Source organism: Notolepis coatsorum, assembly GCF_963971535.1.
Source record: "Notolepis coatsorum genome assembly, chromosome: 18".
Lineage (NCBI taxonomy): Eukaryota > Metazoa > Chordata > Actinopteri > Aulopiformes > Paralepididae > Notolepis > Notolepis coatsorum.
The window spans coordinates 25,056,242-25,083,496 of NC_140182.1; the positions used below are offsets into that span (position 1 = coordinate 25,056,242).

Genomic DNA, 27,255 nt, shown 5'->3' on the forward strand with positions numbered 1-27,255 from the left:
CACACACAGCGCTCTGGACCCTTTCACTGCCACACCACAGAAGGTTAACCCTTTACTGTCACACAACCCATGGTCACCGGCTGTCGTGTGGCAGTGAAAGGGTTAACCTTCTGTGTGTCGCCGCAGTGAAAGGGTTAACCGTTTTGGTAGTGCGGCAGTGAAAGGGTTAACCTGGGGGGTAAAACTCCCCTTCAGTTCAGCAGCACACAGACGGACAGCTCTCTGAACCTCGGGGTAAAACTCCCCTTCAGTTCAGCAGCACACAGACGGACAGCTCTCTGAACCTCGGGGTAAAACTCCCCTTCAGTTCAGCAGCACACAGACGGACAGCTCTCTGAACCTCGGGGTAAAACTCCCCTTCAGTTCAGCAGCACACAGACGGACAGCTCTCTGAACCTCGGGGTAAAACTCCCCTTCAGTTCAGCAGCACACAGACGCACAGCTCTCTGAACCTCGGGGTAAAACTCCCCTTCAGTTCAGCAGCACACAGACGGACAGCTCTCTGAACCTCGGGGTAAAACTCCCCTTCAGTTCAGCAGCACACAGACGGACAGCTCTCTGAACCTCGGGGTAAAACTCCCCTTCAGTTCAGCAGCACACAGACGGACAGCTCTCTGAACCTCGGGGTAAAACTTCAAAGTGGAAACTTTGGAAGAGCTGACGTTCCTTTTCTAATAATAAGCCCCATCAGTTCTCAATTATTTATTCTACCTAGTCGCGCCAGGAGGTTTTTAAAGGAACTCTTTGACATTTTGGGGAAACACGCTTATTTGCCATCTTCCCCGGAGTCACACGGGGGAATTGATATCAGTTTAATCTCTGTGTGTCCAGGTGCCTGTTAGCCTAGCTTAGCACAAGGACTGGAAGCAGCAGGGAGCAGCTATCCTAGCTTAGCACAAGGACTGGAAGCAGTAGGGAGCAGCTAGCCTAGCTTAGCACAAGGACTGGAAGCAGCAGGGAGCAGCTAGCCTAGCTTAGCACAAGGACTGGAAGCAGCAGGGAGCAGCTAGCCTAGCTTAGCACAAGGACTGGAAGCAGTAGGGAGCAGCTAGCCTAGCTTAGCACAAGGACTGAAAGCAGTAGAGAGCCTCTAGCCTAGCTTAGCACAAGGACTGGAAGCAGTAAATAGCAGCTTGCCTAGCTTAGCACAAGGACTGGAAGCAGCAGGGAGCAGCTAGCCTAGCTTAGCACAAGGACTGGAAGCAGCAGGGAGCAGCTAGCCTAGCTTAGCACAATGACTGGAAGCAGCAGGGAGCAGCTAGCCTAGCTTAGCACAAGGACTGGAAGCAGTAGGGAGCAGCTAGCCTAGCTTAGCACAAGGACTGGAAGCAGTAGGAAGCAGCTAGCCTAGCTTAGCACAAGGACTGAAAGCAGTAGAGAGCCTCTAGCCTAGCTTAGCACAAGGACTGGAAGCAGTAAATAGCAGCTTGCCTAGCTTAGCACAAGGACTGGAAGCAGCAGGGAACAGCTAGCCTAGCTTAGCACAAGGACTGGAAGCAGTAAAGAGCAGCTAGCCTAGCTTAGCACAATGACTGGAAGCAGCAGGGAACAGCTAGCCTAGCTTAGCACAAGGACTGGAAGCAGCAGGGAACAGCTAGCCTAGCTTAGCAGAAGGACTGGAAGCAGTATGGAGCACCTATCCTAGCACTGTCATAAGTGAACAAATACAACTCCAAAACTGACACACAGACATGGAATTGATATCAATCTTCTCGCCTGACTCTTGGGAAGATAGCAAAAATAAGCGCAAAATGTTGGAAGTGTTCCTTTAAGTATTTGAATATTCGAAGAAACCCACATCTCAAGGTGACTGAAGTGAAAGAGAGTTGAACGTTGCCTCCCTACCTATGTTGATTGATTGATTGATTGATTGAAAACTTTAATTAACAGATTGCGGAATGGGTACAGTACAATACGGCTCAACACACACAATTGTTAAGGGGATGCAGCCCAGAGAAAGACTTTCGTCTTGTTTACATCAGGGTCCCCCATTTTCAATTCATAATAATGTTGTGTTTGTTGTTCCTAGAAGTCAGGCTAACTACTATGATCAGAGTACTAGGTACTAGTATGCTCTTAGGAAACCAAGGAGCCTGGACACTCGGAGCCATTGAGTTTGGTCATTCGCAGTCTTCACTTGCTCCCATGTTAGTTCCAGAATCCTGCTCTGTTGGCGAGGTGCAGTAACGACTTGTGTCCACTAGTCCTTCTATTTTTCTGTTTATTTTCTGGCTTAAACATCTAGCCCAGGGACTACAACTGAAAACTAGCAACCCTGCTAATGTTGGCATATTTACATTTTTTTTTTTTTTTTTTTTATTTATAAATGTATAACTGTTGATTGATATGCACTGTCCCTGATCAAATAAACTGAGTAAACTAAACTAAACTCTCTGAAGCCATGGGATAGAATGCTTGAGTCGCATGCCTGAGTTTCAACTATGACAGCAATGTTGAAACATCACATTAATCTACTGCATGACAGCAATGTTTAACCCTGTAAGGCCCAAATTAAATTGACATAATCAACTTCAGAGGCCAGAATGTGGGACCTATAAACACATTTACTATCCAATAGCATTGTGAGGCTGAACAACAGGACCCATTGACACCACGTTCATTCTACTGACTGCTGCAGGAAAATAACCTGATATCACTTTGTTTCTTTATTATCTTTTTATTGATTTGATGTTTTAACCATGACTGCGATCTTACAGAGGATGCTGGCCCCTGTTACCCCCCCAGGATGATTGACGGTCTACTCTGAATGTCACCGCCCAAGCTGATCACCTCGATTGATTTGGCTGAAAAAAGGTGAGATTGCTTTGTGAGCACAATCTTGTGAAAAAAGTAAATTTGAGGTGCCCAGAGAGGAGGCACAAAACATGTGAGAGAAGGAAACAGGCTTCCTCTGAATGTCGACACGATGGATACGCTCAGACTACAGGCAGAAGTGGCCCAAATCTGATTTATTTTTGCTCATTATGTGACTCAAGTTTCTTTGTGTGAACAGCGCACATCACATCAAATCTGATCTTTTCTATTCTGATTTGGGCTACATTCATATGTGGTTCTAAATCAGATACAGGTCAGATTTCTTGCAATCTGACCTCAGTCTGAACAGGCATATCAGATTGCATGCAACTTTTACTTTGAAATGCCCTCTAAACACTCTCTCTGGTCAGTGGAGGGACAGTGACGTGTTTACCTTATAATTATCCTGGGGGACACTTCTATACAAGCAAAACGTTCATATTTCATATCCAATTTGTGTTTGACAGCATATTGAAAGAAGAAATGTCTCTCTTTCACCTCCTCCTCACCCCCCATGTATCTACTCACAAATGAGCTGGCCTCCACTGCACATCAACTTAAATTAAACCTATCATTTACAAACTGTGACTTCAGTGTCCTCCACTCATTCATATTATGTTATTGTTCATTTGTGCATGCGGGTCCGTTCAGGAGCAGTGACTAGTTTACACTGGTCAATGGCCAAACAAAATCAATCAGATCTGAGAAATGAATCAGAATGGATCACTAAGGCTTGGAGTGTGAATGTAGCCAATGGGAACATCGGGAGTGTGAGTGTAGCCAATGGGAACATCAGGAGTGTGAGTGTAGCCAATGGGAACATCAGGACATGGCGCCTAGTGGACACAAGCCCTTACTCGTGCTTCTCCACCGGGACCTCATATCTCACAGTAGACTAGGGGTCAGCAACCTTTTTGATTCAAGTGCCATTTTAAAATGTTCTTGTTATTAACCAGTGTGCCATATCAACATTACGGTTAACATTAAGTTAAGTTATGACACCACATCAAAATGTAAATCTCCAACAGATCCGTAATTCTATTCCATCCATAATAGGCAACGTGCATAGCAATAGTTTTAATAACCATTTCCCTCTCATAATTATCTAAGAGCGCTATACAAGAATGCTGCCGTCTTCATGAGATGCTTGCTTGCCATACCTGGACACCTCCAGCCTTGTCTGCATCATCCTTTAAAGTTGTCTCATGTTTGGTCTCAAAATGGCGTTTAACACTCAATGTTCGGCAAACAACAACAGACTGACCCTTCTGATTGGCTCTGACCCTGAAACATCTCTGGTATATCAGTCAACCTATCATAAATAACAGACTGTGAAAGAGGTAACTCGGCATGGGGATGAGAGGACACTTCAACATTCCCAAAAAGGTTCCTCTCTTACACACTTGCTAGATACTCGGTTAAGATACCGCGTGCCAATGGTGGCACTTGTGCCTAAGGTTGCTGACCCCCGCCGTAGACACTGTATACACAGAGAGGCAGGATGGTAAAAGCAGGCTATGTACCTAAACTAAACACATATTTTGTCTTCCTGTAGGACCGCTGTGTTGTCAGCTACGTCGACTTCAACATATTCCGCCATCTCCGGTGCAACAGACTCTGAACTGGTACGAACTGATAGCCTTGTAATGCTCACAGGCGTGAGGAAAGACCGGTAGTAACTAGCGACACTGTGTGGAAATAAAAAGTTGTCTCGACTTGTGTTTTCAAGCGAAGATTTTTGCGGCGGCTTTTTCTGCCGTTGAATCAACGGAACTAGTGCCGTGCCCATTCAAAATGGCGAGTGCTTGGTCCCCGGTATTGCTGCTTGGAACTGTGGGAAATAAACCCGATCAATGATTGTAGATAGTCAAAGATAGACTTTATAAACGCAGGTTTATTACAGAGATGACCCAACGAGGACAGTGGCCTCCTGTCCCCAGGTGAGCTCTCAGAGTCCACTGAGACGTGACTCTTTATAGGGAGGTGTAGTCTGACGTCAAATGCAAATGTTCATGCTTTATTTGTTTTAAACGAGACAATTTAGAAATGGGCAATGGGGAAATACGTTGCAATTTTGCGAGGTGGACCGGCCGGAAACAGCAATGACGTAACCACTACACCTCCCTATAGTGTGAGAGAGTTGGGTGCTCTGGGTAGAATGGCCTGGGGGGGGGGGTAGATGTGGGGGGGGGGGGGGGGGGGGGGGAGACAGGGGGTTGAAGGTGAGACACAAAAAATGAATGGTAATGTTGTGGTGGGGGGGGGGGGGGGTTGAAATATGGCTGGGGGATTGTTTGGGGGGGGGGACTATTCTGCCACAGAATGTTCTGGAGAACCGCTCATCCAATCAACTTGAAGTTCGACGCAGCGCTTACGTGGGCCCTCGATGACACGACGAGACGGAACGACAGACGTGCAGACTAGAGTGGACTCTACTCTAGTTAGACAGGAGGGACGTATTCTTGATATTTAATATTCACCCTCTCCTGTCTAGACCACTCAGCTGGAGAAAGCCAGTGCAAAAAGCTTACTTGAAAATACAAGTCGAGACGGTGTTTTTACAGTGTTGTTAACTGTGTGTTTCTATGTATCCTTACATATTTACAGCCAACGTTTCTTAGGGTCTACGGACAATTACCATGGAGCCCACAGTACAACTGTAACCAAACTCTCTTGAAAACATCACTCTGGGCAGAGTTGACTCCCCATCCTCCTCCACCAGCTGGACAGGTTCCCCAGAGACAGTCTGTCCTCCACCAGAGAGCTGGACAGGTTCCTCAGGGTGAGAGACAGTCTCTCCTGCACCAGAGAGCTGGACAGGTTCCTCAGGGTGAGAGACAGTCTCTCCTGCACCAGAGAGCTGGACAGGTTCCTCAGGGTGAGAGACAGTCTCTCCTGCACCAGAGAGCTGGACAGGTTCCTGAGGGTGAGAGACAGTCTCTCCTGCACCAGAGAGCTGGACAGGTTCCTCAGGGTGAGAGACAGTCTCTCCTCCACCAGAGAGCTGGACAGGTTCCTCAGGGTGAGAGACAGTCTCTCCTGCACCAGAGAGCTGGACAGGTTCCTCAGGGTGAGAGACAGTCTCTCCTGCACCAGAGAGCTGGACAGGTTCCTCAGGGTGAGAGACAGTCTCTCCTGCACCAGAGAGCTGGACAGGTTCCTCAGGGTGAGAGACAGTCTCTCCTCCACCAGAGAGCTGGACAGGTTCCTCAGGGTGAGAGACAGTCTCTCCTCCACCAGAGAGCTGGACAGGTTCCTCAGGGTGAGAGACAGTCTCTCCTCCACCAGAGAGCTGGACAGGGTCCTCAGGGTGAGAGTTTTGTAGCCCAGCAGCCTTGACGTTCCCCCTCCGCTGCTACAATAAGGGCAGAAAGGCTCTGTCCTCCACCAGAGAGCTGGACAGGTTCCTGAGCTCCGCGGGGTGAGATACGGTCTTGTAGCCCAGCAGCTCCAGCACCGGCTGGCAGACCGTCTGCGTGTACGTCACCATGTCCATGGAGAGCTTCTGCCGCCAGCTCTCGGCGTTGGCCGCGGAGTCCCGCACCGTGCCGTACTTCTGCTTGGCCGACAGGTCGCTGCTGCCCCGCGTGTTGTTCACTATCCAGTCCTCCACGCTGCGCTCCAGAGGCAGACCCAGGAAGTCATACAGCTCCCTGGTCTTCTGGAGGGGAGACCGGGCCAAGTCCTCATACCTGAAGGGGGAAGAGGAGAGGAGAGGAGAGGAGAGGAGAGGAGAGGAGAGGAGAGGAGAGGAGAGGAGAGGAGAGGAGAGAGAGGAGAGGAGAGGAGATGAGAGGAGAGGAGAGGAGAGAGAGGATGAGAGGTGAGATGAGGAGAGATGAGAAGAGGAGAGGAGAGAGAGGATGAGAGGTGAGATGAGGAGAGGAGAGATGAGAAGAGGGGAGGAGAGGAGAGATGAGGAGAGGAGAGGAGAAATGATAAGAGGGGAGGAGAGGAGAGATGAGGAGAGGGGAGGAGAGAAGAGGTGAGGAGAGGAGAGAAGGGAGGAGAGGAGAGAAGAAGGGAGGAGAGGAGAGGAGAGGAGAGAGGATGAGAGGTGAGATGAGGAGAGGAGAGATGAGGAGAGGAGAGGAGAGAGAGGATGAGAGGTGAGATGAGGAGAGGAGAGATGAGGAGAGGGGGGAGAGGAGAGATGAGGAGAGGAGAGATGAGGAGAGGGGAGGAGAGAAGAGGTGAGGAGAGGAGAGAAGGGAGGAGAGAAGAAGGGAGGAGATGAGAGAAGAAGAGAGGGGAGGAGAGGAGAGAAGAGAAGAGACGAGAGGAAAGGAGAAGAGAGGAGAGGAGAGAGGAAGAGAGGAGGAGAGGTGAGGAGAGGAGAGGAGAGGAGAGAAGGGAGGAGAGGAGAGATGAGGGGAGGAGATGAGAGAAGAGGGGAGGAGAGAAGAGGGGAGGAGAGGAGAGATGAGGAGAGGGGAGGGGAGGAGAGAATAGGTGAGGAGAGGAGAGGAGAAGAAGGGAGGAGATGAGAGATGAGGAGAGGAGAGGAGAGGAGACGAGATGAGATAAGAGAGGAGGAGAGGTGATGAGAGGAGAGAGAAGAGGGGAGGGGAGAAGAGAAGAAGGGAGATGATATGGGATGAGATATTTATTTTGTAGATATTTAAACTAAATGTAATCAGATTTTCTTTTTTGATTTTCATTTTGCTACATAGTTGAATGGCTAGTGTGTATTATTACTTAATCAATACTCCATGCTTGCAATCAGAACATATTTCCCCCCTTCTAGGCAGTTTCATAATGAACATTGTACAGGTACCATTATCTGTACAACAGTACTGTATGACATGTCGTGTATGTCATAAATGTTATGATGAATTGAAAATGGGGGACCCTGATGTAAACAAGACGAAAGTCTTTCTCTGGTCTGCATCCCCTTAACAATTGTGTGTATTGACCCGTACTGTATTGTACCCATTCGGCAATCTGTTAATAACATTTTCAATCAATCAATCTATTGTAACCACATGTAACTCCATGACTTGTGATCCGTCACCTGAGCAGCATGTATCTGCCCCTCAGCCAGGGCGGGTTGGCCAGCCCAGTGCTGACGGAGCTGAGGAAGTCCTCGCAGACCGTGTTGATCTGGGCCAGGTCCAGGTTGTACGGCCTCCTGCCCGTCGCCCTCCACAGCCGCCACAGCCGGTAGGTGTCCCTGAACGTCTCCATGCGGGACGCCAGGATGCCCCGCGGGTCTCGCACCAACTGGACCACCTGGAAGGAAGAGAAGGATTTTTTTTAGTGCTGTCAATAGATTAAAAATAATTAACTAATTAATCTCACAATTTTCTGTAATTAATCTAGATTAAAAATAGCATTTTTCTACTTAAGACCGAAGCTTGTAACAGATATTTACTCGAGTAAAATCATGGAATTAATGTAAAATCAACACAAAGAAAGTATATTTAGATTCAAATACTATTTTAATAGCTTTCTTTGAATACAGTTTCTCTGCTGTGAAATACAAATGTTCAACAAAACCATCAACATTGACTCAGCTAGACCTCTTTCTTATATCCGCGGCGCTAACAGAAATAAAAACAACCCAGGCCTACAGTATGTTACAGTGCAGATTGGTTTAGAGGACGATAATGTCTTGTATGAACTACCAGTAACATAAATCATATTAACAACAAAAATGTGTTCCATCTTCATGTCAGATGATTTTCAAAAAGGTGCATGAGTCGATGCAAAAAATTAACAAGCAAATATACTGCTGAAAGTTCAGAACATTGAAGATTTTTCACTCCATAGATTAATCTAGATACATTTATTTTAATAATTTTAATTAATCTCCAAAGTTAAAGCATTAACTTTGACAGCCCTATTTATTCATGTCATTTATATGCAACCTTTATTGAACCACCCACACATTACAAAAAACCTTTGTGAAACACTAGTTTTCCGTGGGATTTTGATACACTTTGGACCTGTATGACTAAGACTTCAGGCTATGGAACCGTTATGTTGTCCAGCTCCTACCTCTCAGCTGAAACTTAAAAACCGACATCTGGCAACCACTACACAGAAATGTACACAAAACTCAAAGTGATTTTTCTTTATTGTGTAAGAAACTTCAGAATGTTACCAGACTCATGCATGTGCTATAAGTATAAATAAATAGCCCCATTTTTGCCCGATGCTTAAGAGGTTAAACCACTGTTCGTGATTCTGCCTAAAGGCAGGACTCAACAGTGCACGTTTCACTGGCACTTTCGTCTCTCTCTCTCTCTCTCTCTCTCTCTCTCTCTCTCTCTCTCTCTCTCTCTCTCTCTCTCTCTCTCTCTCTCTCTCTCTCTCTGTACATTCAATGATTTGCAGTAGCCAAATGTTACACTATAAAAACGAACTGGATAGTTGATGATAACAAATATCAAATATTTCACTTCATTAGCAGAAATATTAAAAGAAAATTGTTGATTAAATCCGCTATAAACTACTCTCATTCTCTCTTGTGTGTGTGTGTGTGTGTGTGTGTGTGTGTGAGAGTGTAAATTACTATAGGCTACTCTTTTTGACATGGATTAGGCTAATTAGCTTTTAACAATCCTGCCTGATTGCTGAGCCTATTTTTATTCAAAAGGAAGATAATGATGGGCGGTTAGGTGGCCGAGCGGAGATTGCGTTCGTCACCAACCCCGGAGCTGTCAGCTGGATTCGCCTGTTCGAATCCAGCTCACAGCTCCGGGGTTGTCACCAGCTTGGCTGGCCGTCTGCACTAATACAATTGGCTGTATTAGAGGGTGGGAGAAGCTGGCGGGGTGGGTCCGGGTCGTTGTAAACAGCGACTCCTACAGTTCGGTCGGGGCGCCTGCTAAGCGCGGATAGGACTTGAGGGGGATAGTGTGATCCTCCCACACGCTACGCCCTCTCGATGAGAATCCGCGCTGCCAGGTGAAAAGAAGCTGTGATTGGCTGGACGTGTGTCGGAAGAAGCACGTGGTAGCCTCCACTCTCCCAGATGATCTGACTGTGGGGGGTAAGTGCGCAGCGACCAGGAAGGGACTGGGAATTGGCATACGACTAACATTGGGATGGGAGAAAATCGGAGGAAAATGGAGGGGGGAAAAGATCAATAAAAAAAAGGAAAATATTGATTTACAATATCTTTTCAAGAAAATACAATTTATGTTGTATTGTTAAGTATGCTATTGTTCTAGCAAAGGGATTGTACAATTCATATATTTTTTCCCCTCGGTTTTTGGTTATTGTTACTGATGTAGAATGTTATTGTTAATCGTTGCACAATTTGAAAGCTTGTGATATTGATGTTATTTCAATACATTTAAACTTGGCCCATTTCATGACTATTTTGTTGGGGCGAGGGTGTACACGAAAATGTTGGTCCGCCAAAGGGGGGCGGGGGGGGGGGGGCAGGTGGAAATTGTTTGAGAACCACTGGACTAGTGAAAGCTGAACTCACTTGGCTGTAGCTCATCTGGCTATTTAAACAGGGCAACATCATTCTGCAAACTGGAAATGGAATGTGAAGTACAAGACACCACCTTTTGCTCTAGTTTTCAGGCAGAGAAGGAGCGCTTGAGTCTCTGGGTCAGCAGCATCGGCGTATTTAGACCACTATCACTAGGGCACGTGCCCTAGTGATGATCATCTGTGCCCCAGTGATGATTTTTTTTTTTTTTTTTTTTAACAACTGTTTTTTATTTTCCCTTTTTTAACATGATCAAATGATCATTTAACATGATCAAATAATTATTATAATATTTTTTACTTCGCTTTGAAATATTATAGTGAAATATTTTGCACTGCATTTATCTTGTTGAAATCCTCCAACAGGCTCTTTTTTGTAAGTTGACTGGTTTGCACACCAATAATACAGTGCAATAATAGAATAGTAGAATAGATTATTTTTAATTATTATAATTTAATTATGCAATAGAATGGCCAGAGTAAAATAGTGCTACAGTACAATCAACAGCGGGGTGTATTAGATTAGAAGGCTATGGTGAAGAGGTATGTTTTTAGCTTATTTCTGAAAATATTAAGAGATCTAGCTTCCCGAATGTCCATAGGTAGTGTGTTCCATAACTTTGGTGCATAGTTAGCAAAGGCTGCATCCCTGATTTTCTTTAGACTGTGGCTTGGAACCTTCAATAGACCAGTAGTAGATTATCACAATGTTTATACTTTGTATATAAGGAGGAGGACCTTGAAATCAATTCTAAATGTTACCAGAAGCCAGTGTAGGTTACTTACTTGTAACTTCGGGTTTGATCCAAGGAGTAAGTTGCCCCATATTGCTCTGTAACATTTCTCTTTTTGTTATAGGACCGACTAGTAGGATTTCAGTTTTGCCCTCATTTAATTTTAGGAAGTTGTTCGTCATCCATTTGTTTATTGCTAAGAGACAGGCGGAAATGGAGTTTATAGCTGTGTGATCATTTGGTTCAGCGGAGATGTACAATTGTGTGTCATCTGCGTAACTATGGAAACATACATTGTGCTTTCTAATGATGTCTCCTCAATGTTCAATGTTCAATGCAATGTTCAATGCAAGTAAAGCACTTTAAACTTTAAGTATGACTAAATGCTTTATTGACTATATATATAGTAACTGTTCCAAAATGCATAGATTTCTATGTATTTTAGGGGTTTGTGTGGCTAGCTCTTTTTAATATAAATGTCAGATTGTTTTATTTATTTCATAGATTTCTATGCATTTCAGGAGTTTGGGGGGCTGGCTCCCCAAAATAATTAAATAACATAACCCTAACCTAACCCTAAAACCGAAATAAAGTAAAAAAAAAATAGTTACAAAATCCACCCATTTTCGCCCACAAACCGGCCAAATTTCTTTCTCGGTCGCGCTGCGCGCTCCCGCTTCGTAGTTGTTGGTGCCCTTCTGTGCCCTACTGAAGTGCTGGGTCTAGATACGCCCCTGGTTAGCAGTGGGACGCAGGTAGGGTTGGGTACCGAACTCTGTACTTTTAAGGGTACTGACCGAATTACATCGGTACTACCGAGTACAGATTCACGCTAGATCAATCGGTACCAAATTTCGGTACCTCTACAAGTATAAGAGTGTAATATTACTAGACAAGAGGGAGCCTTTTTCACAAGAATATATATTACTGGGGTCTTTGGAAAGACCAGACGAGGTCAGAGGAGTTTGATCATATTTACTGAGGATGGCCAGATAATGTTGATATTTAAACATTTAAAAACATAATACATGATCATGTGATTTATTTTGTGTGGTGTGTTACAACAATAATTAACAATGTTAAAATGGAGAAGTTAAAAAAAGAAAGAAATTACAACTGATTTTTTTTGTTATTACAGAGAGAAAAAGGGGTACAGTTGGGTATCGATACCGAATTCCAGGAACTGGTACTGGTACCGGTATCGGTTCAAATGTGAACGGTACCCAACCCTAGACGCTGGCGAAGCTTAAAGATCCAGCTCTTAAAAATCGCACCTCTACTGCAAGGGCACAGCGTCGTTAACACCTCGATAACAGCACTGCCAGGTTAATGGTGCATGATTACCGCAGTAGCAGTGCAGAGCAGAGCTCAGAGTCCTAAGAGCTGCATCTGTATCAAATCAAATCAAATCAAATTTATTTGTAAGGCCCGACAACCAGCTCCAGATGCTGGGCCCCATGAAAGAATGTATTTGTAGGCCCCCAGTGAATGCGAGCGCGCGTAAGCACGCAAGCAGAATTTTTTTTGGCCATTTTTTTATTGATGAAAACGCATAATATGGTTTTTACCTATACATTCGGATCAGCAGTTCAGCACCTGCACTGTTGGTGGGTGAGCCTAGTAAAGGATGTCGCATTGCGTTCATCTTCAATGAATGGACCAATGCAATAGTCTACCAAAGCCCCCCCTCTCTCTCTATATATCTCACACACACACACACACACTTCAGAAACAAACATAGTATCAATGAGAGCATCATTAATACACCTGAGTGATGTCTAGTAAAAAAGATTTTTCTTTTTCTTTTTTGGGCCCCCCCCCCACTGCTGGGCCCTTGGAATCATCCTAAGCTACCCCCCCCCCAGCTACGCCCCTGCCGACAACACACGTTAATGTCCCCATGGGCCGCACACGTATTCTTTAAACAAGTCAAGAAGAAACATCACAATAAGTCAAGAACAAAACAAAAACACCATAAAGTACAAATTTTCTTTAATGAATGCAACACTCCCAGACATACCCCACGTGAAGGTAAGGAAAAACTCACTAAAACCTAGCAATAGGAACAAATGCACCACAGGCAATGAGGAGGAGAGAAACCTTAGAAGGGCCGTTCAAGGGGGGATCTCCCTTCTTAGATGTCGGTGATAGTAGTGTTGCAGTAAAAACAGGCAAACAGTTGGTAAGCATGCACTCATATGTGTGGTGAAACACAGATAAGTGCATGCGATAGCGACTGAACATTTTGAAAGATTAAAGATAGAGCTGATAGCAGATCTATTTGAGGCAAAGGGGCGGCGCAGAGAGGGTCGCATCCTCCCGGTCATCATCACGGGACGTCCAACACTCCGATCATCACTCCGTGACAGCCACTCACAGGAACAGGTATAACAGGCTTTCATGCTTTTTTCACCAGCTGAATCCAGGTCTAGTCTACTCTAGTGTGAATTGCTCATCATCAAAACATCTTTCAATAGTCATTCCTACATTAAAGTGAAGCTTAAGATGTTGGCTTGAGATGCATACCCCTCTCATTTTCCAACGTATTGTAACAAAGAGTTAATCACCTATCAAAGACACTCTGACACATTGTGACAACCAACCCCATCAGGGGGATGGTTGTCACACACTATGGGGTTGGTTGTCACCATGTGTTTTAATGGGAAAAATCTTAAAAAGAAGACAAGAAGGCAGAACTAAATTTGAACGTTTAATTGCATTGACAAGTTGACAAATACATAACTTAATGCATCTTAACATGAACATAAACAGGAAACACATCTTTAGGCCATCCTACAGTATATAACAAAATAAGAACACAATAAATCGGCCTAACAATAATAGACTACACAACATGTGACAACCAACCCCAAAGAAAATGTGACGACCAACCCCAACTAACAGCCATCTAACAACTTGTTAGCTAGCTAACAACAATCTAAACTATAGCTATCCCTTCACACTTTTTAAGGGTAATAATTGTTTCATTATAAACCAATTGTGTAAAAGCCTAGAAGAAAAATACTGAGGAGCGGAATATTTACAAATGGACATGAAAAACATAAAAAGTCCTCTTACCTCAAGTTCAGCTGTTTCACTTCAAAGATGACAATGTAGGTGAACTCTGACCCCAATTCTGGACATTTAAATACCAAAATATGGGAGACAGGACCCTCTGGTGGTGAAATATAATGAATGTGCCAACCTACCCGTGTGACAACGTCCCCCGTTCTCCCCTAGAAGGCAGGTGGAGGTTGAGTTAGTGGGGAGAATGTGTCAGAGCTGCGCAGGGTCCTAGCTGGGATCTTCTCTCCAGCGCAGAGCAAAGGAACGCACTTGTGAAAGCTAGAGTCGGCATGCTGAGGGAAATGGACGCTCCTGCTGTAGCCCCTGCTGTAGTGGTTGAGGATAAACAGAGGCCTTGTCTGCGGGTGACTAATGGCCATTGTCACACCTATGGTTGGGGAGATGAGGAGGGGGAGGGGGCTGTTCGCTTCTACTCAGAATTGTATGGTGCTGAACATTGTGACCCAGTTTGTACTGAGACGTTGCTGATGGATCTTCCTCAGTTTTTATTCACATGAAGGACTGAACTGGACTCTCCTTTGACTGATGAGCTGCTTAAAGCAGTTTCCCAAATTATTCCACGTCCCGGGGTTGACAGTCTGCCTGTGGACTTCTATTAGGCATTCTGGCTCGTTATCAGCGAGGACTTGTTTTGTGTTTCGCATGAATGCGTTGAGGTGGGCGAGCTTCCATTCAGTCCTCGCTCTCCTGCCCAAGAAGGAGGACCTGAGTGACTTTAACTCTCTGAGGTATGAGCTTTTTTGGAATTTTGACTCCCCCCCCCCTTTCTGGGCTCTTTAGGGGGGTTTGAATAAAAAATTATTAAAAAAATAAAAAATGTAATAGTGTTTTTGGTAGTATTTTATTGGTTTTTGCTACCGGGCCGTCCGGTAGAGAGAGAGAGAGGAAGAAAGGGAGATAGACGGGGGAAGACATTCGGCAAAGGTCGCCGGGTCCAGAAGTCGAACCCGGGACGGCCCTGTTGCATGTGTAATGAATACATTACCCAGAAAGCAATGTAACCCCCCCCCCCCCCCCCCCCCCCTGACTTAACACATTTTTAGAGAGCAGCCCTTTGTTTAATGACTTGTGACCCCTGCTTCTGTGACCAACCATCTATGAAATCATAGCACTGATTGGAGAGAAAATAAGTGATGAGATAGTCACAAGTTACAATCATAAAACACAAAATTGTTACAAATCTTAATTACAACTTCAGGTGGAATCTCCTCTGGGTGGAATTCCGTAACACACACACACACACACACACACACACACACACACACACACACACACACACACACACACACACACACACACACACACACACACACACACACACACACACACACACACACACACACACACACCTTTACGCTTATAGCAGACTTAACTGACATATCAACATTATTATGTAACGTTTGGCTACTTGAGAGGGAGAGAGAGAGACAGCTCCGAACGTTATGAGCCATTAATTCTGAGGAGCGAGCGCTGGACTTAATATATTGCGCACTGTGCCAGTCAGGCTTGTATAGTCGTATGCCTGATTCAGATACAATTTAACACAAACTGTTCCAAAGATACTGGGCCCGTTGTCTCGGAATGCATTTAGGTGAGTCTCGTCTCCCCATCGATATTGTTGCATTTAACCTCTTAAGCCCTACCCATATTTTCTGAAAATGTGCCTAAAAATACATACCTAAGTAAAAGAAATTAAAAAAAAAATAGACAGAATTCAGTACTGTATCTACAAAACCTCCTGGTAATCATCTGCCCTTTATTCAGTTGCTTAGATTTTTTGTACATGTGATCTCAAGCAGGTGCTGAATGAGCTCAGTGGCAGTGTTTCATGTCTGGTCAATGTTAGCATGGTGTTATTCATGAAATAAAATAGAAAAAAAAAGAAAATTTATATTCTCCTTTGGTTCATTACAATTTACTCAAGTCTAGTAACAGACAAAATGTGTCTGCCACTGGGAATACATTCCCAGAGATCCATAGATGTCCCTAGATACCAAGAAAATGCAAATGGCCTTGTAGAAGTGGAGCAATCTTCCATTTATTAGGTATGTATTTTTAGGCACATTTTCAGAAAATATGGCTAGGGCTTAAGAGGTTAAGAGGTTAAGAATGGCTGGGCACTGGGGGATGTATGCTACTGTATGTAGGCTACTGTAGGAGAGGAGGGTCTGTATGTATTTCAATGTTAATTATTTCTGTGCAAGCTGCTGCTATTGTAACTAGTGACATTTTAATTGTATGGTGTTGCCATTCGCTGAGAGGGGTGGGTTGTTTTCAGGAAGATGTCTGGAGACTTTATCCCCACTGTGAAATGATGTTTTGATATTTTAATAAAGAATCTCCACATTATACTACTTTATGATGCTACTTTATAACTACTTTATGTTTAAAACAAGACAAAGGATCTCTGGTCAGCTGGACCTGTGAGACCAGTACTTAGTGGTGCCATCAAGTCCATACCAGCTGTCATGGGTGAATGGTAAATGATCAAAAGCGCTTCACAAATCATGCCTCACATTCACCCATTCACTCACACACACACACACACACGGATGGCGGAGGCAACCATGCAAGGTGCCAACCTGCTCATCAAGGGTCTTGCTCAAGGACACTTCGACACGCTGCCGTGAGCAGCCGGGATCGAACCCAGAACCTATTGATTACCGGACGACCGCTCTGCCTCCTGAGCAACTCTCTCACCCAAGGGCCCTAGGGACCTCAGCAATGTCCTGCCTCCCCATCCACAGCCCACCTCTAATTACTATGTTTATCTCCCTGTGTGTTCCATCATATGCTTGCTGGGCGGAAAACCAGGCAATATACATGGAGCTAGTATTAAGCGGCTCGGGACATAAGGTTGCTCATCTGTAAAATTATTATTTTTTTTTTTACTGGAAGAATCGTAAACCAGCCTGCCTCTCTAGAGACTCTTAGCTGGAGGAAACATGGAATGGGCAGCTCGCCAGTTAAAAGATTTTTGAAGGGTCAAAGGTCAAAAACCTGAGGGTTAACCACTTTAATGTGAAAGCACAAGATTGTATTTGCTTGAATAGTGCATATAAAATGAGAAATAGGAATGGGATGCATGCAGGGGTGACCCAGAATAGTCCACTATTCCAGGATTCCATCGAAGGAGCTTGATTCCACCAGTATTGTAGTACTCAAGTCCAGGGCCCTCATTTATCAACAATTCTTAGAAAGTGTTCTATTTTCGTACATAAGCACATAATTTAGACGTGTGTACGCACAGAAATATTGGGATTTATCAACCGTGCGTACACGGGTCCTACGCTCCTCCGTGTTGATAAATACCTCTTTGTTCTACCGTCAATGCTCGTGCATGATTATCCATATATGGTCATGAAACACCCCCCATGGGATGTGAAATAATGGACTGACCCGAGCGAACTATGAGAAACTCCACGAGCGAGATTGTTCACGGAACCAAGAAGACACAACCCGTGTTATGGGATAAATAAAAGGCTGGCGGACTTGTACACGGTGATGTCAGATATCAAAGACTCCCTAAAACCATTGCTGCAATTCTGCCTGGACAGCTCAAAATACTAATAAAGACCGTTCGTTAACCACTGTTTGGCGTTGGTGTGTCATTATAACCATGCTGGAATATGAATGCCTTTATTCATTTTGTTCGATTGGCTACCGGGTATAATATGATTTGTACTAGAGGGATACAATCTATTTTGTTGTCGGTATTAGGTAGCCTATATGAATTACATATAATAGCAGCCATAGCCTACATTATGCAACAGTAACTTGCGCATATATAATAACACATGGCACAGCCCTGCGAAGCCTCCTGCATACAGTAAACTAACTTGATCATTAATCTAGCTGTTGTATCTTTACACTTATGAAAACATTAAATAATATGTATAGGCTATAGGCCGTCGCTTTGCATTAATAGCCTATATTCTCAAATGGCATTTAATGGCTATCCGACTCCTCGCTATCCTCGCGGACGGACCAGTATACCTTTATATCATATCATATTCATATTCATATCATAGTTTACTCTATCAGCCTACCCAGCATGTAATACGTTCTTTGTTAGAACTCAACTCGTTATTATTTTGCGCATAGATTGCAGAAATACGGGAACGTTTTGATTTATATTAAAAGGCTTTGACATTGTAAAACTAAATACGTGGAATTCTGTAAGCAGAATACAAGTCATATCACCCACACGATATATGCTCTGTATCCAGAGCATGTATGCTTTTCATTCATTTAAGACACATTTATTGCAAGGGTTTTGTATACACATACTACACTCAACAAATAACCTCTGTTCTCGTTGCAATGCGTTTTTTATTCTTTCTTATAGGAAGGGGGAAGAACACTATATCGTGGGTGTTCATATTACTTGTATTCTGCTTACAGCTTCGGGGTTCCACTTATTACGTTTAACAATGGCAAAGCCTTTAAAATATAATCAAAACGTTCCCGTATTTCTGCAATCTATGCGCAAAATAATAACGAGTTGAGTTACGCGGAGCGCAGTCAGTGCACCCCGTATATTCCGATAACGCTATATATAAACCATGCTGCATTCATTCGGAGATAAATACCTATTATTCCAAATGCTATAGGGTTTTGACCATAATTACACTACTGTTGCTATTTTACAATGAACTATAATGAATTACGGGGGTCATACAGAACACGCCAGTGTTGAAACTAATGCACGGACGCTTATTTCCGCGTTGTAATAATATTCTATATCTACGCATGCTCCGAGCTGTGCGTAGATATACGCACAAAGTCAAGCACAAGTTCAAATTGATAAGTCCCACACTTTGCTTAGAAATGATCGTACGCACGGGTTACGCACATATCTGTGTGTACGCAACGTTGATAAATGAGGGCCCTGGGCCCTCATTTATCAATTTTCCTCAGAAAATAAGCACAGAATTTAGAATGTGTGCACGCACAAAAAAAACGGGATTTATCACATGTGCGTACACAGGTCCTACGCACACCTGTCACGATAAATATCACCTTGGTCCTACGCCGAGGCTCGTGCACACTTTCACGTATTTGCATACCAAAACCGCCCCGATTAACCATATACGGTAATGGAACACCCCCATGAAATGTGGACTAAACCGAGGGAAGCGTGTTATGAGACAGGCTGACAGACGTGTACACGTACGGTGATGTCGGATATGATATCTATTAACCATTGCTGCTTGGGCAGCGCAAACACTAATAAAGACCGTGCTGGAATATGACTGCCTTTTTCCGTTTTGTTTGATTAATACCCAGGGATTAAAGTTCTCCTCAATTTTATTCCAAATCGCGACGGATTTTCGTCAATTTTCTACCTGCTGCATATGATTTCTAGAGGCATACAATCTATTTTGATGTCAGTATTGGGTAACCTATATAAACAATAATACGAGAGCATATACAAGAACAATGAATCTCACTGCCATGTATGATGTAGCCTGCCTATGTGATCAATACAAATTGAATTCCATCATGTTTGTGTGCGGGAGCTCACAAGGCTGTTGTCACAATGGGTGGTACAGTAATAACAGTCTACACAATATCACGATGGACCATGCCATGTAGCCTATGTTCTATTATGACATGATCTGTGATGACAAATGTTCTAGAATGTTTGATTATGACAGCATGCCTATGATCAATAAAAACGTGAACTTGAATCCCATCATCATATTTACATAGTCTGTCCACTATCTTTATTACTTTGTTATTCCCCCCCCCCATCTATGTAAAGCGACCTTGCATGGGTCTCTTGAAAGGCGCTATGTAAAATTAAGCTATTATTATTGTTGTTGTTATTATTATTATCATGTCTGTGTGCTGAGCTCAGTGAAGTTTCAACGGAGCGAGGTAATCTATTCTAATCAACAAATTGAAGTAGAAAGCATTCCGTTGTGGCCAATCTTATTTGGAAACATGACACGTCGCTTTAGCCTATATTCTCAAATTGCATTTAATGGCTGAATGAATGAAAACTTTATTTAACAGATTGCAGAATGGGTACAATACAGTACGGCTCAATACACACAATTGTTAATGGGATGCAGACCAGAGAAAGACTTTTGTCTTGTTTACATCAGGGTCCCCCAACTCGAGTCCTCGATATCCTCGCGGACGGACCAGTATACCTTTATATCATATCATATTCATATTCATATTCATATCATAGTTTACTCTATCAGCCTACCAGCATGTAATACGTTCTTTGTTAGAACTCAACTCGTTATTATTTTGCGCATAGATTGCAGAAATACGGGGACGTTTTGATTTAGGCTTTGACACAGAATACAAGTCATGATATCACCCACATGATATATGCTCTGTGTCCAGAGCATGTATGCTTTTCATTCATTTAAGACACATTTATTGCAAGGGTTTTGTATACACATACACTCAACAAATAACCTCTGTCTGTTCTCGTTGCAATGCGTTTATATCGTGGGTGTTCATATGACTTGTATTCTGCTTACAGCTTCGGGGTTCCACTTATTACGTTTAACAATGGCAAAGCCTTTTAAATATAATCAAAACGTTCCCGTATTTCTGCAATATATGCGCAAAATAATAACGGGTTGAGTTACGCGGAGCGCAGTCAGTGCTTATTTCCGCGTTGTAAAAATATTCTACCACCGGGCGCCAACTACGCATGGTCCGACCTGTGCTTAAATATACGCACAAAGTCAAGCACAAGTTCAAATAGATAAATCCCACACTTTGCTTAGGAATGGTCGTACGCACGGCTTAAGCACATATCTGTGCGTACGTCAGGTTGATACATGAGGGCCCAGGACTCTGGAGTCCGAGTCCTGGACTGATTTTCGGGACTCGTGACTCGACTTGGACTTGAGCACTGATGACTCTGACTTGGACTTGGACTTGGACTCGAGCATTGACTGCATTCAGACTCGGAAGGTGCAGACGAGGACTTGTGAATTGATAAATACAGTATGTTTTTACTGTATATTTGTCACTGTATATTCTATTCTATTCTTATTCTTAGGCAATTTGATTTGTTATTCTTATTAGTGACTTTGTTCTGTCTAAATGTTTAATGTGAGCGATTTGTAGTGTCAAATTTCCCTCAGGATAATTAAAGTATTTCTATTCTATCTATCTATTCTATTCTATAATAGGCCCTATTAATTTGGCATAAGATATTGATGGCTATATTAACAGGTTCAGCGCCAGAGGTCGCTATGGGCGTTGGGCCATTGTGTGCCAGCGCTCTGTTCAATGGGGATAAGTTCTGGTGTTTGCAGTGCTAAATTAAATATTATAGCTATGGATCTAATAACAATGTCGATTGTCAGTGAGTTTCTTCCAGTCAACAGATACTTTTTTCATCCATACATTTCCGTTTTATACCGTGGTGAATATGAGTATAGTTTAATCCTGTGTAATCCCAGGAAACTCCGGCAAACAGCGCTTTACTGCATTTCATTATAAATTGTGCCATTTCTCGCCTGGATCAAGAATCATTCTGAAATCAACGCTAGATTATCGGTATTATGTTTCATCATGCATGCACAAAAGGGTGGGGGGGGGGGGCGGGGGGTTTCTATGCTTCGAGCGCCACCAACGGCATACATTACACAGTACATTACAGACACACGCTGCGATCGTGGGGGAAAAAATCATCGGATCAACGCAAGATTGGTAACATATAGTCCTTACCTCGTCTATGATGTACTGCAAAAAGAATAATCCAATTATCTGATCGCCATTCCAAATATTAATCGCGGTCGTGTGTCCAACGTTATCCACCAAGACACATGAACCGAGTGAACTCGAGTGTCCCCAATCCATGTGTTATAAACGTTACTCATGCCCGAGAAGGAAAACCTGGACCGGACTTCTTAGATCAGTGTACAGCCCAAACCAGAGGGTTTCCAATGATGTCCATTACCGGCCGCAAGGCGTTAGGCGGCGGTATTGGCCGTTTGTGATCTCAGAGCCATTCCCAATGATAACATCAGGCTGGATGGATGAATTATGAATGGATATAGCGAATAAAAGAAATAACGATTAAAACCCGGGTTTTCTCGGGTTTGGCACTCAAGCGATGGCGAGTTAACCCGACTTATCCCGGGTCTGGCGCTGAATGTGTTAATACCGTAACATTGTTTATTTTTGTGCAAGGGCAGACACGTGTGTTCCACCTACATGCGGATTCATGTTGATACCCTCATGTTCAGTACTTAAGATGCCTAAAGAGACGCCCCAAAACGTGCGCTTTGCTTACACAGATTTTACATCAAATTCCAGCAAGAGCACTGCTAGATGTTCGATATGTAAACGAACTATTGAAGAGAAGACCGGGACAACCTCAAACTTCAACAGACATCTGTGGAGTGGACTCAACCTTGATGACTTGGACTCGGACTCAGACTCGTACTAGGGTAATGGGGACTTGACTCTGACTTGACTCTGGCTCTTCTTTAGTGACTCAGACTCGGACTCGGCTCAAACACTGGGGACTCGAGACTCGACTAGGACTCGAGATTTAGTGACTCGACTACAACACTGGCTTCCACTGTGAGTCTCACAGCTGAAAATAACTCATGTGTTTTCAATCAATTGCCTTATTGTGTGGATGAATTACCCTGTGCAGGAGATGCTTTTTGGCTTTAAATCCATTTGGCTGCCTAATACTGTACCTCACGATGTCTGTCAAGTCTGTCTTTCTTTAAGCAAAGAACATGTGAGACACATCTAAGGAGATCTACATCAGAGTGGATTGCAGAAAGAGGCAGAAAATCATAAGAATGTTTCAGTGTTCTACAGCCAAGGGAAACTGTTTGGACTAGAGCTGGATAATACACGTTCTATGGAAATGTTATCATCGTTTCAATGAAAGATCATTTACAAGTAGACCTGCAGATATGTAAGTGCAAGTCATTTTATTTGCATATAGCTAATGCGTATATTATTATGTCCTCCTACGCCAGCTGTACATTATGCTGAGAGCCACTATGATTAGATGTGCATTATGTTTTAGTACTGATGTTTTATGTGTGTGGTTTGATGCATATGGATAGATATATGTTATAATCTGTTACATTTATTGCACTGCACTATTGCCCTATTTTACTCTGTCTATTTTATCTTACTATTTTTATTATTGTCTATTTAAAACTGAATCAAACCATAAACTGTGGCCTGTTGGGATGTTAGATCCTAATGTGAAAAACTGTGATTTTATATGTCTGCACTTTATGCATTTGTTCTGTTGTGAAGCACTTTGAGCTGCAGTTTCTGTATGAAAGGTGCTATACAAATAAAGCTATTATATTATTATTATTATTATTATTATTATTAGCCCTCTGTCTTTACAGTACGTCTATCCAAATGCAGACTAAACTAAAACTTCCTTGAGATGGTCGTTTGAGCGGACTGGAATCTAGGACAGCAGCAGAGGTCTAGGGTTTAGCTTGCAGGCATCGTTCTGACATAATGAATAATGACTCAAATGTGTTATGCGCCTGTCTTTTATTGATTTTTAAATTGATCGGTGGCATATTAAAAGATATCCCCATGTCAGCATGGTTCTGTTGCAGTTGACTAATGTTAATGTGGTCAGATTCATGCTGAAACACATGCCAATAAATTTTCTGATTGCCAGATAGTCTATAAGAAAATCAAACAAACAAAAGGAAATAGCCAAATCGTCATATTGAAAAGTCAAATCGTCATATTGAATATTCAAATCGTCATATTGAACAGTCAAATCCCATAAAAAAGTCGGGTATACCCTAGAACAATGTTTTCATTCTCTAGTTGGGCTTTTGATACAAGGACTAACAATAGACAGGTGAATCAGGTGAATATGATTCGTTTTTTATTGTCTATTCACTGTTAATGTTTGAGTAAAACAGACCCATAAAGTTCTAAGAAGCTTATTTTCCAACCAACAAATCGAACAATTCAAGAACGTATGTGAATATACTATAAACAGTTATGTCATCAAAAAAGACAATAGGACACAATAATTAGCAAAGACGGCAGCTACGCAGGGCATCACGTTTCTAGCTAAAGCTAAAGGGTGGAGTGAAGTGGAGAAACTGGACGCACCTTCCCAGAAAGAAGCTCTCACTATCGTCTAAACAGAGGTGTGGACTCGAGTCAGACTCAAGTCATGAATTTGATGACTTTAGACTTGACTTGACAAAATAAAAAAATACTTGCAACTCGACTTTGACTTTAACACCAATGACTCGTGACTTCACTTGGACTTGAGCCTATTGACTTGAGAAGACTTGATACCTTCCCCCATGTCTAATGATTAAAAATGATGTTAAATGTGCCGTGAATTGATTCATTTCCAGCTAATCAACACTTAATTTCCCAGATCCACTTTGTTTGAAACAATCCGACAGCATCCAAATCAAGTTGTGCGAGAGAACCACAGAATAAGAACTAACGTTACAATTCAGAAAGACGGATCCAGTGGAAAAATTATACCAAAGATGATTTTGTTTGCCTACAAAAAATGTGGTGGTCAACAAAAAACAAATTGCAGTATGCAAAACGTGCAGGTCGAAAATCACAGACGGAGACGCAACAACTTCCAACTTCGTTCGACATTTGAAGCTGCACATAGAGAAAGAACGGTAAGTAACTTGGCTTGCTAGCTACAGTAGTTAAAGAAGAAAGGGAGAAAAAGTACTCTCACACGAATTAGGCCCTACCTAATTCTAATACCTAATAATATACAAAATGCAGAGATTGCCTTGTCATTTCAGTACAGATTTTTTATACCCCAAAATTGATAAAGGGTTAAGGTAGACTAATTAGTTGAACCGAGGTCTGCTATTATGTCTGTCTGTATAGAGTATATCATTAGAGAAAGAGGGACAGAGAAAATTGGAATTGGTTAGTGTGGTATGGGGGGGAGGGGTTTCATTGATACCTTTTGAATGAAAATACATTTTATTTGGAAAATAAGATAAAATGCTGCTTCTTTGTTTGCAATAAGTTTAGTCGCACTTGTTTGAACAGACCTTTGACTAAATGATTCGCCTATATGACAGGAATAACTTGTGTGTCTAGAGCAGGCCAGCCGTTTTGTTTTTGTTGTCATATTGATGTGCCTTTCTCATGGCTACCCATGTATTTCGATGGAATTATTGGAAGTTTATTTGGAAAGTAATAAATACACATTTTCTAAACCAGTCATGCATTACATTGTGGTTGTATTATATTATTACTCTGTTGTTAAAATGGTACTACATTTGGTGAAGCGTGCATTATGACTTTTTTAGGACTCGAAACTCAAAGGTTAGGACTTGTGACTTGACTTGGGACTTCACTCGGGACTTGAGTACCAAGACTTGAGACTGACTTGAGACTTGCAAAACAATGACTTGATCCCACCTCTGGTGCTAAACCCCAAAACATATGTACTTAAAGAAAACTATATCCAAAGATGTAGGCAGCACTCACCAACTGATGGACCGGGCCTCACTTGCACCAATTAATTTAGGCCATCAAACAAAACCCAGGCTGGCTAGGCTGAACAAAATTTGTTCTCTTTAATGGCCAAAATAAATTGGTGAAACTCTGTCCTTGTCCTCTCAAAGTTGGTGAGTGCAACCATACATCTCTGTTATGAAATGAAGAGTATTAGCTTTAATATAACGGTTATAAAAGGAGGGAGTATTAGCATTAATATAACTGTTATGAAAGGAGGGAGTATTAGCATTAATATAACTGTTATGAAAGGAGTATTAGCTTTAATATAACTGTTATGAAAGGAGGTAGTATTAGCATTAATATAACTGTTATGAAAGGAGGTAGTATTAGCTTTAATATAACTGTTATGAAAGGAGGTAGTATTAGCATTAATATAACTGTTATGAAAGGAGTATTAGCTTTAATATAACTGTTATGAAAGGAGGGAGTATTAGCTTTAATATAACTGTTATGAAATGAGGGGGTATTAGCTTTAATATATCTGTTATGAAAACAGTATTATCTTTAATATAACTGTTGTGAAAGGAGTTTTAGCTTTAATATAACTGTTATGAAAGGAGTATTCGCTTTAATATAACTGTTATGAAAGGAGGGAGTATTAGCTTTAATATAACTGTTATGAAAGGAGGGAGTATTAGTTTTATTATAACTGTTATGAAAGGAGTATTAGCTTTAATATAACTGTTATGAAAGGAGGGAGTATTAGATTTAATATAACTGTTGAGCGTGTGAAGGTTCCATCCTGGCCCCCATACTCTTCTCCATCTATGCTCCCCCTGGCCGAGATCATCCAGAAACACAACATTTTATATCACTTTTATGCTGATGACTCCCAAATCTACCTTCCCCTCAACCCCTCTGACACAGCTCACCTAGACTCTCTTAAAAACTGTCTTAGGGACATAAAAAGCTGGATAGCCCTCAACTTCCTACAGCTAAATGAAAATAAAACAGAGATCATTTTGTTTGGCCCCCCCTCTTCCACCAAAACACTCTCCAACAGCCTAGGACAACTTTCCACCCACCTCAAACCCCACGTCAAGAGCCTGGGTGTAATCTTTGACCCAGAGCTCAAATTCGACCGGCAGGTAAATTCCGTAGTCAAGTCATGCTTCTTCCAACTCTGCAACATCAGTAAAATAAAAACAATCCTTTCACCCGTTGACCTGGAAACAGTAGTCAATGCATTCATCACATCACGCCTTGACTACTGCAATGCCCTCTACACAGGCATCAGTCAGGCAGCCATGTCCCGCCTCAAAATGGTCCAGCACTCTGCAGCTAGGTTCCTTACCGGCACCAGAAAGAGAGAGCACATCACACCAGTCCTAGCCTCCCTACACTGGCTCCCAGTCCCACTTAGAATAGATTTCAAAATCCTCCTCCTCACCTTCAAGGCACTATCGGGTGCAGCACCCCTATACATCACCAAGCTCATCACCCCCTACGCAGCACCCAGGTCACTAAGATCCTCCAACCAGCCCCCGCACCAGACTAAAAAAGAGAGGCGATCGCTCCTTCAAGGCCATAGCCCCCAAACTATGGAACCAGCTTCCCCTGGAGATTCGATCTGCCCCTACGCTGGAGACATTTACTGTAAGGCCCGTTTAAAAACCCACTTTTATTTCCTAGCCTTCGATTAATCCTGATTCTCCAACACCCTAAC

The 27,255-nt window shown here is 42.9% G+C and overlaps 1 protein-coding gene across 1 annotated transcript in view; it reads right to left on the reverse strand.

Moving 5' to 3' along the window:
• Nucleotides 1-6,067: 6,067 nt before the first annotated feature.
• LOC311245007 (carbohydrate sulfotransferase 1-like) overlaps nt 6,068-27,255 on the reverse strand; it is a 69,612-nt gene continuing 48,424 nt past the window's right edge. Inside the window, exons 5-6 of the mRNA XM_084334756.1 lie at nt 7,829-8,046; nt 6,068-6,506 (exon numbers count right to left, since the gene is read on the reverse strand). Coding sequence (XP_084190882.1) covers nt 6,170-6,506; nt 7,829-8,046 — 555 coding nt within the window. The 3' untranslated portion in view covers nt 6,068-6,169. The remainder of the gene's footprint in view (nt 6,507-7,828; nt 8,047-27,255) is intronic.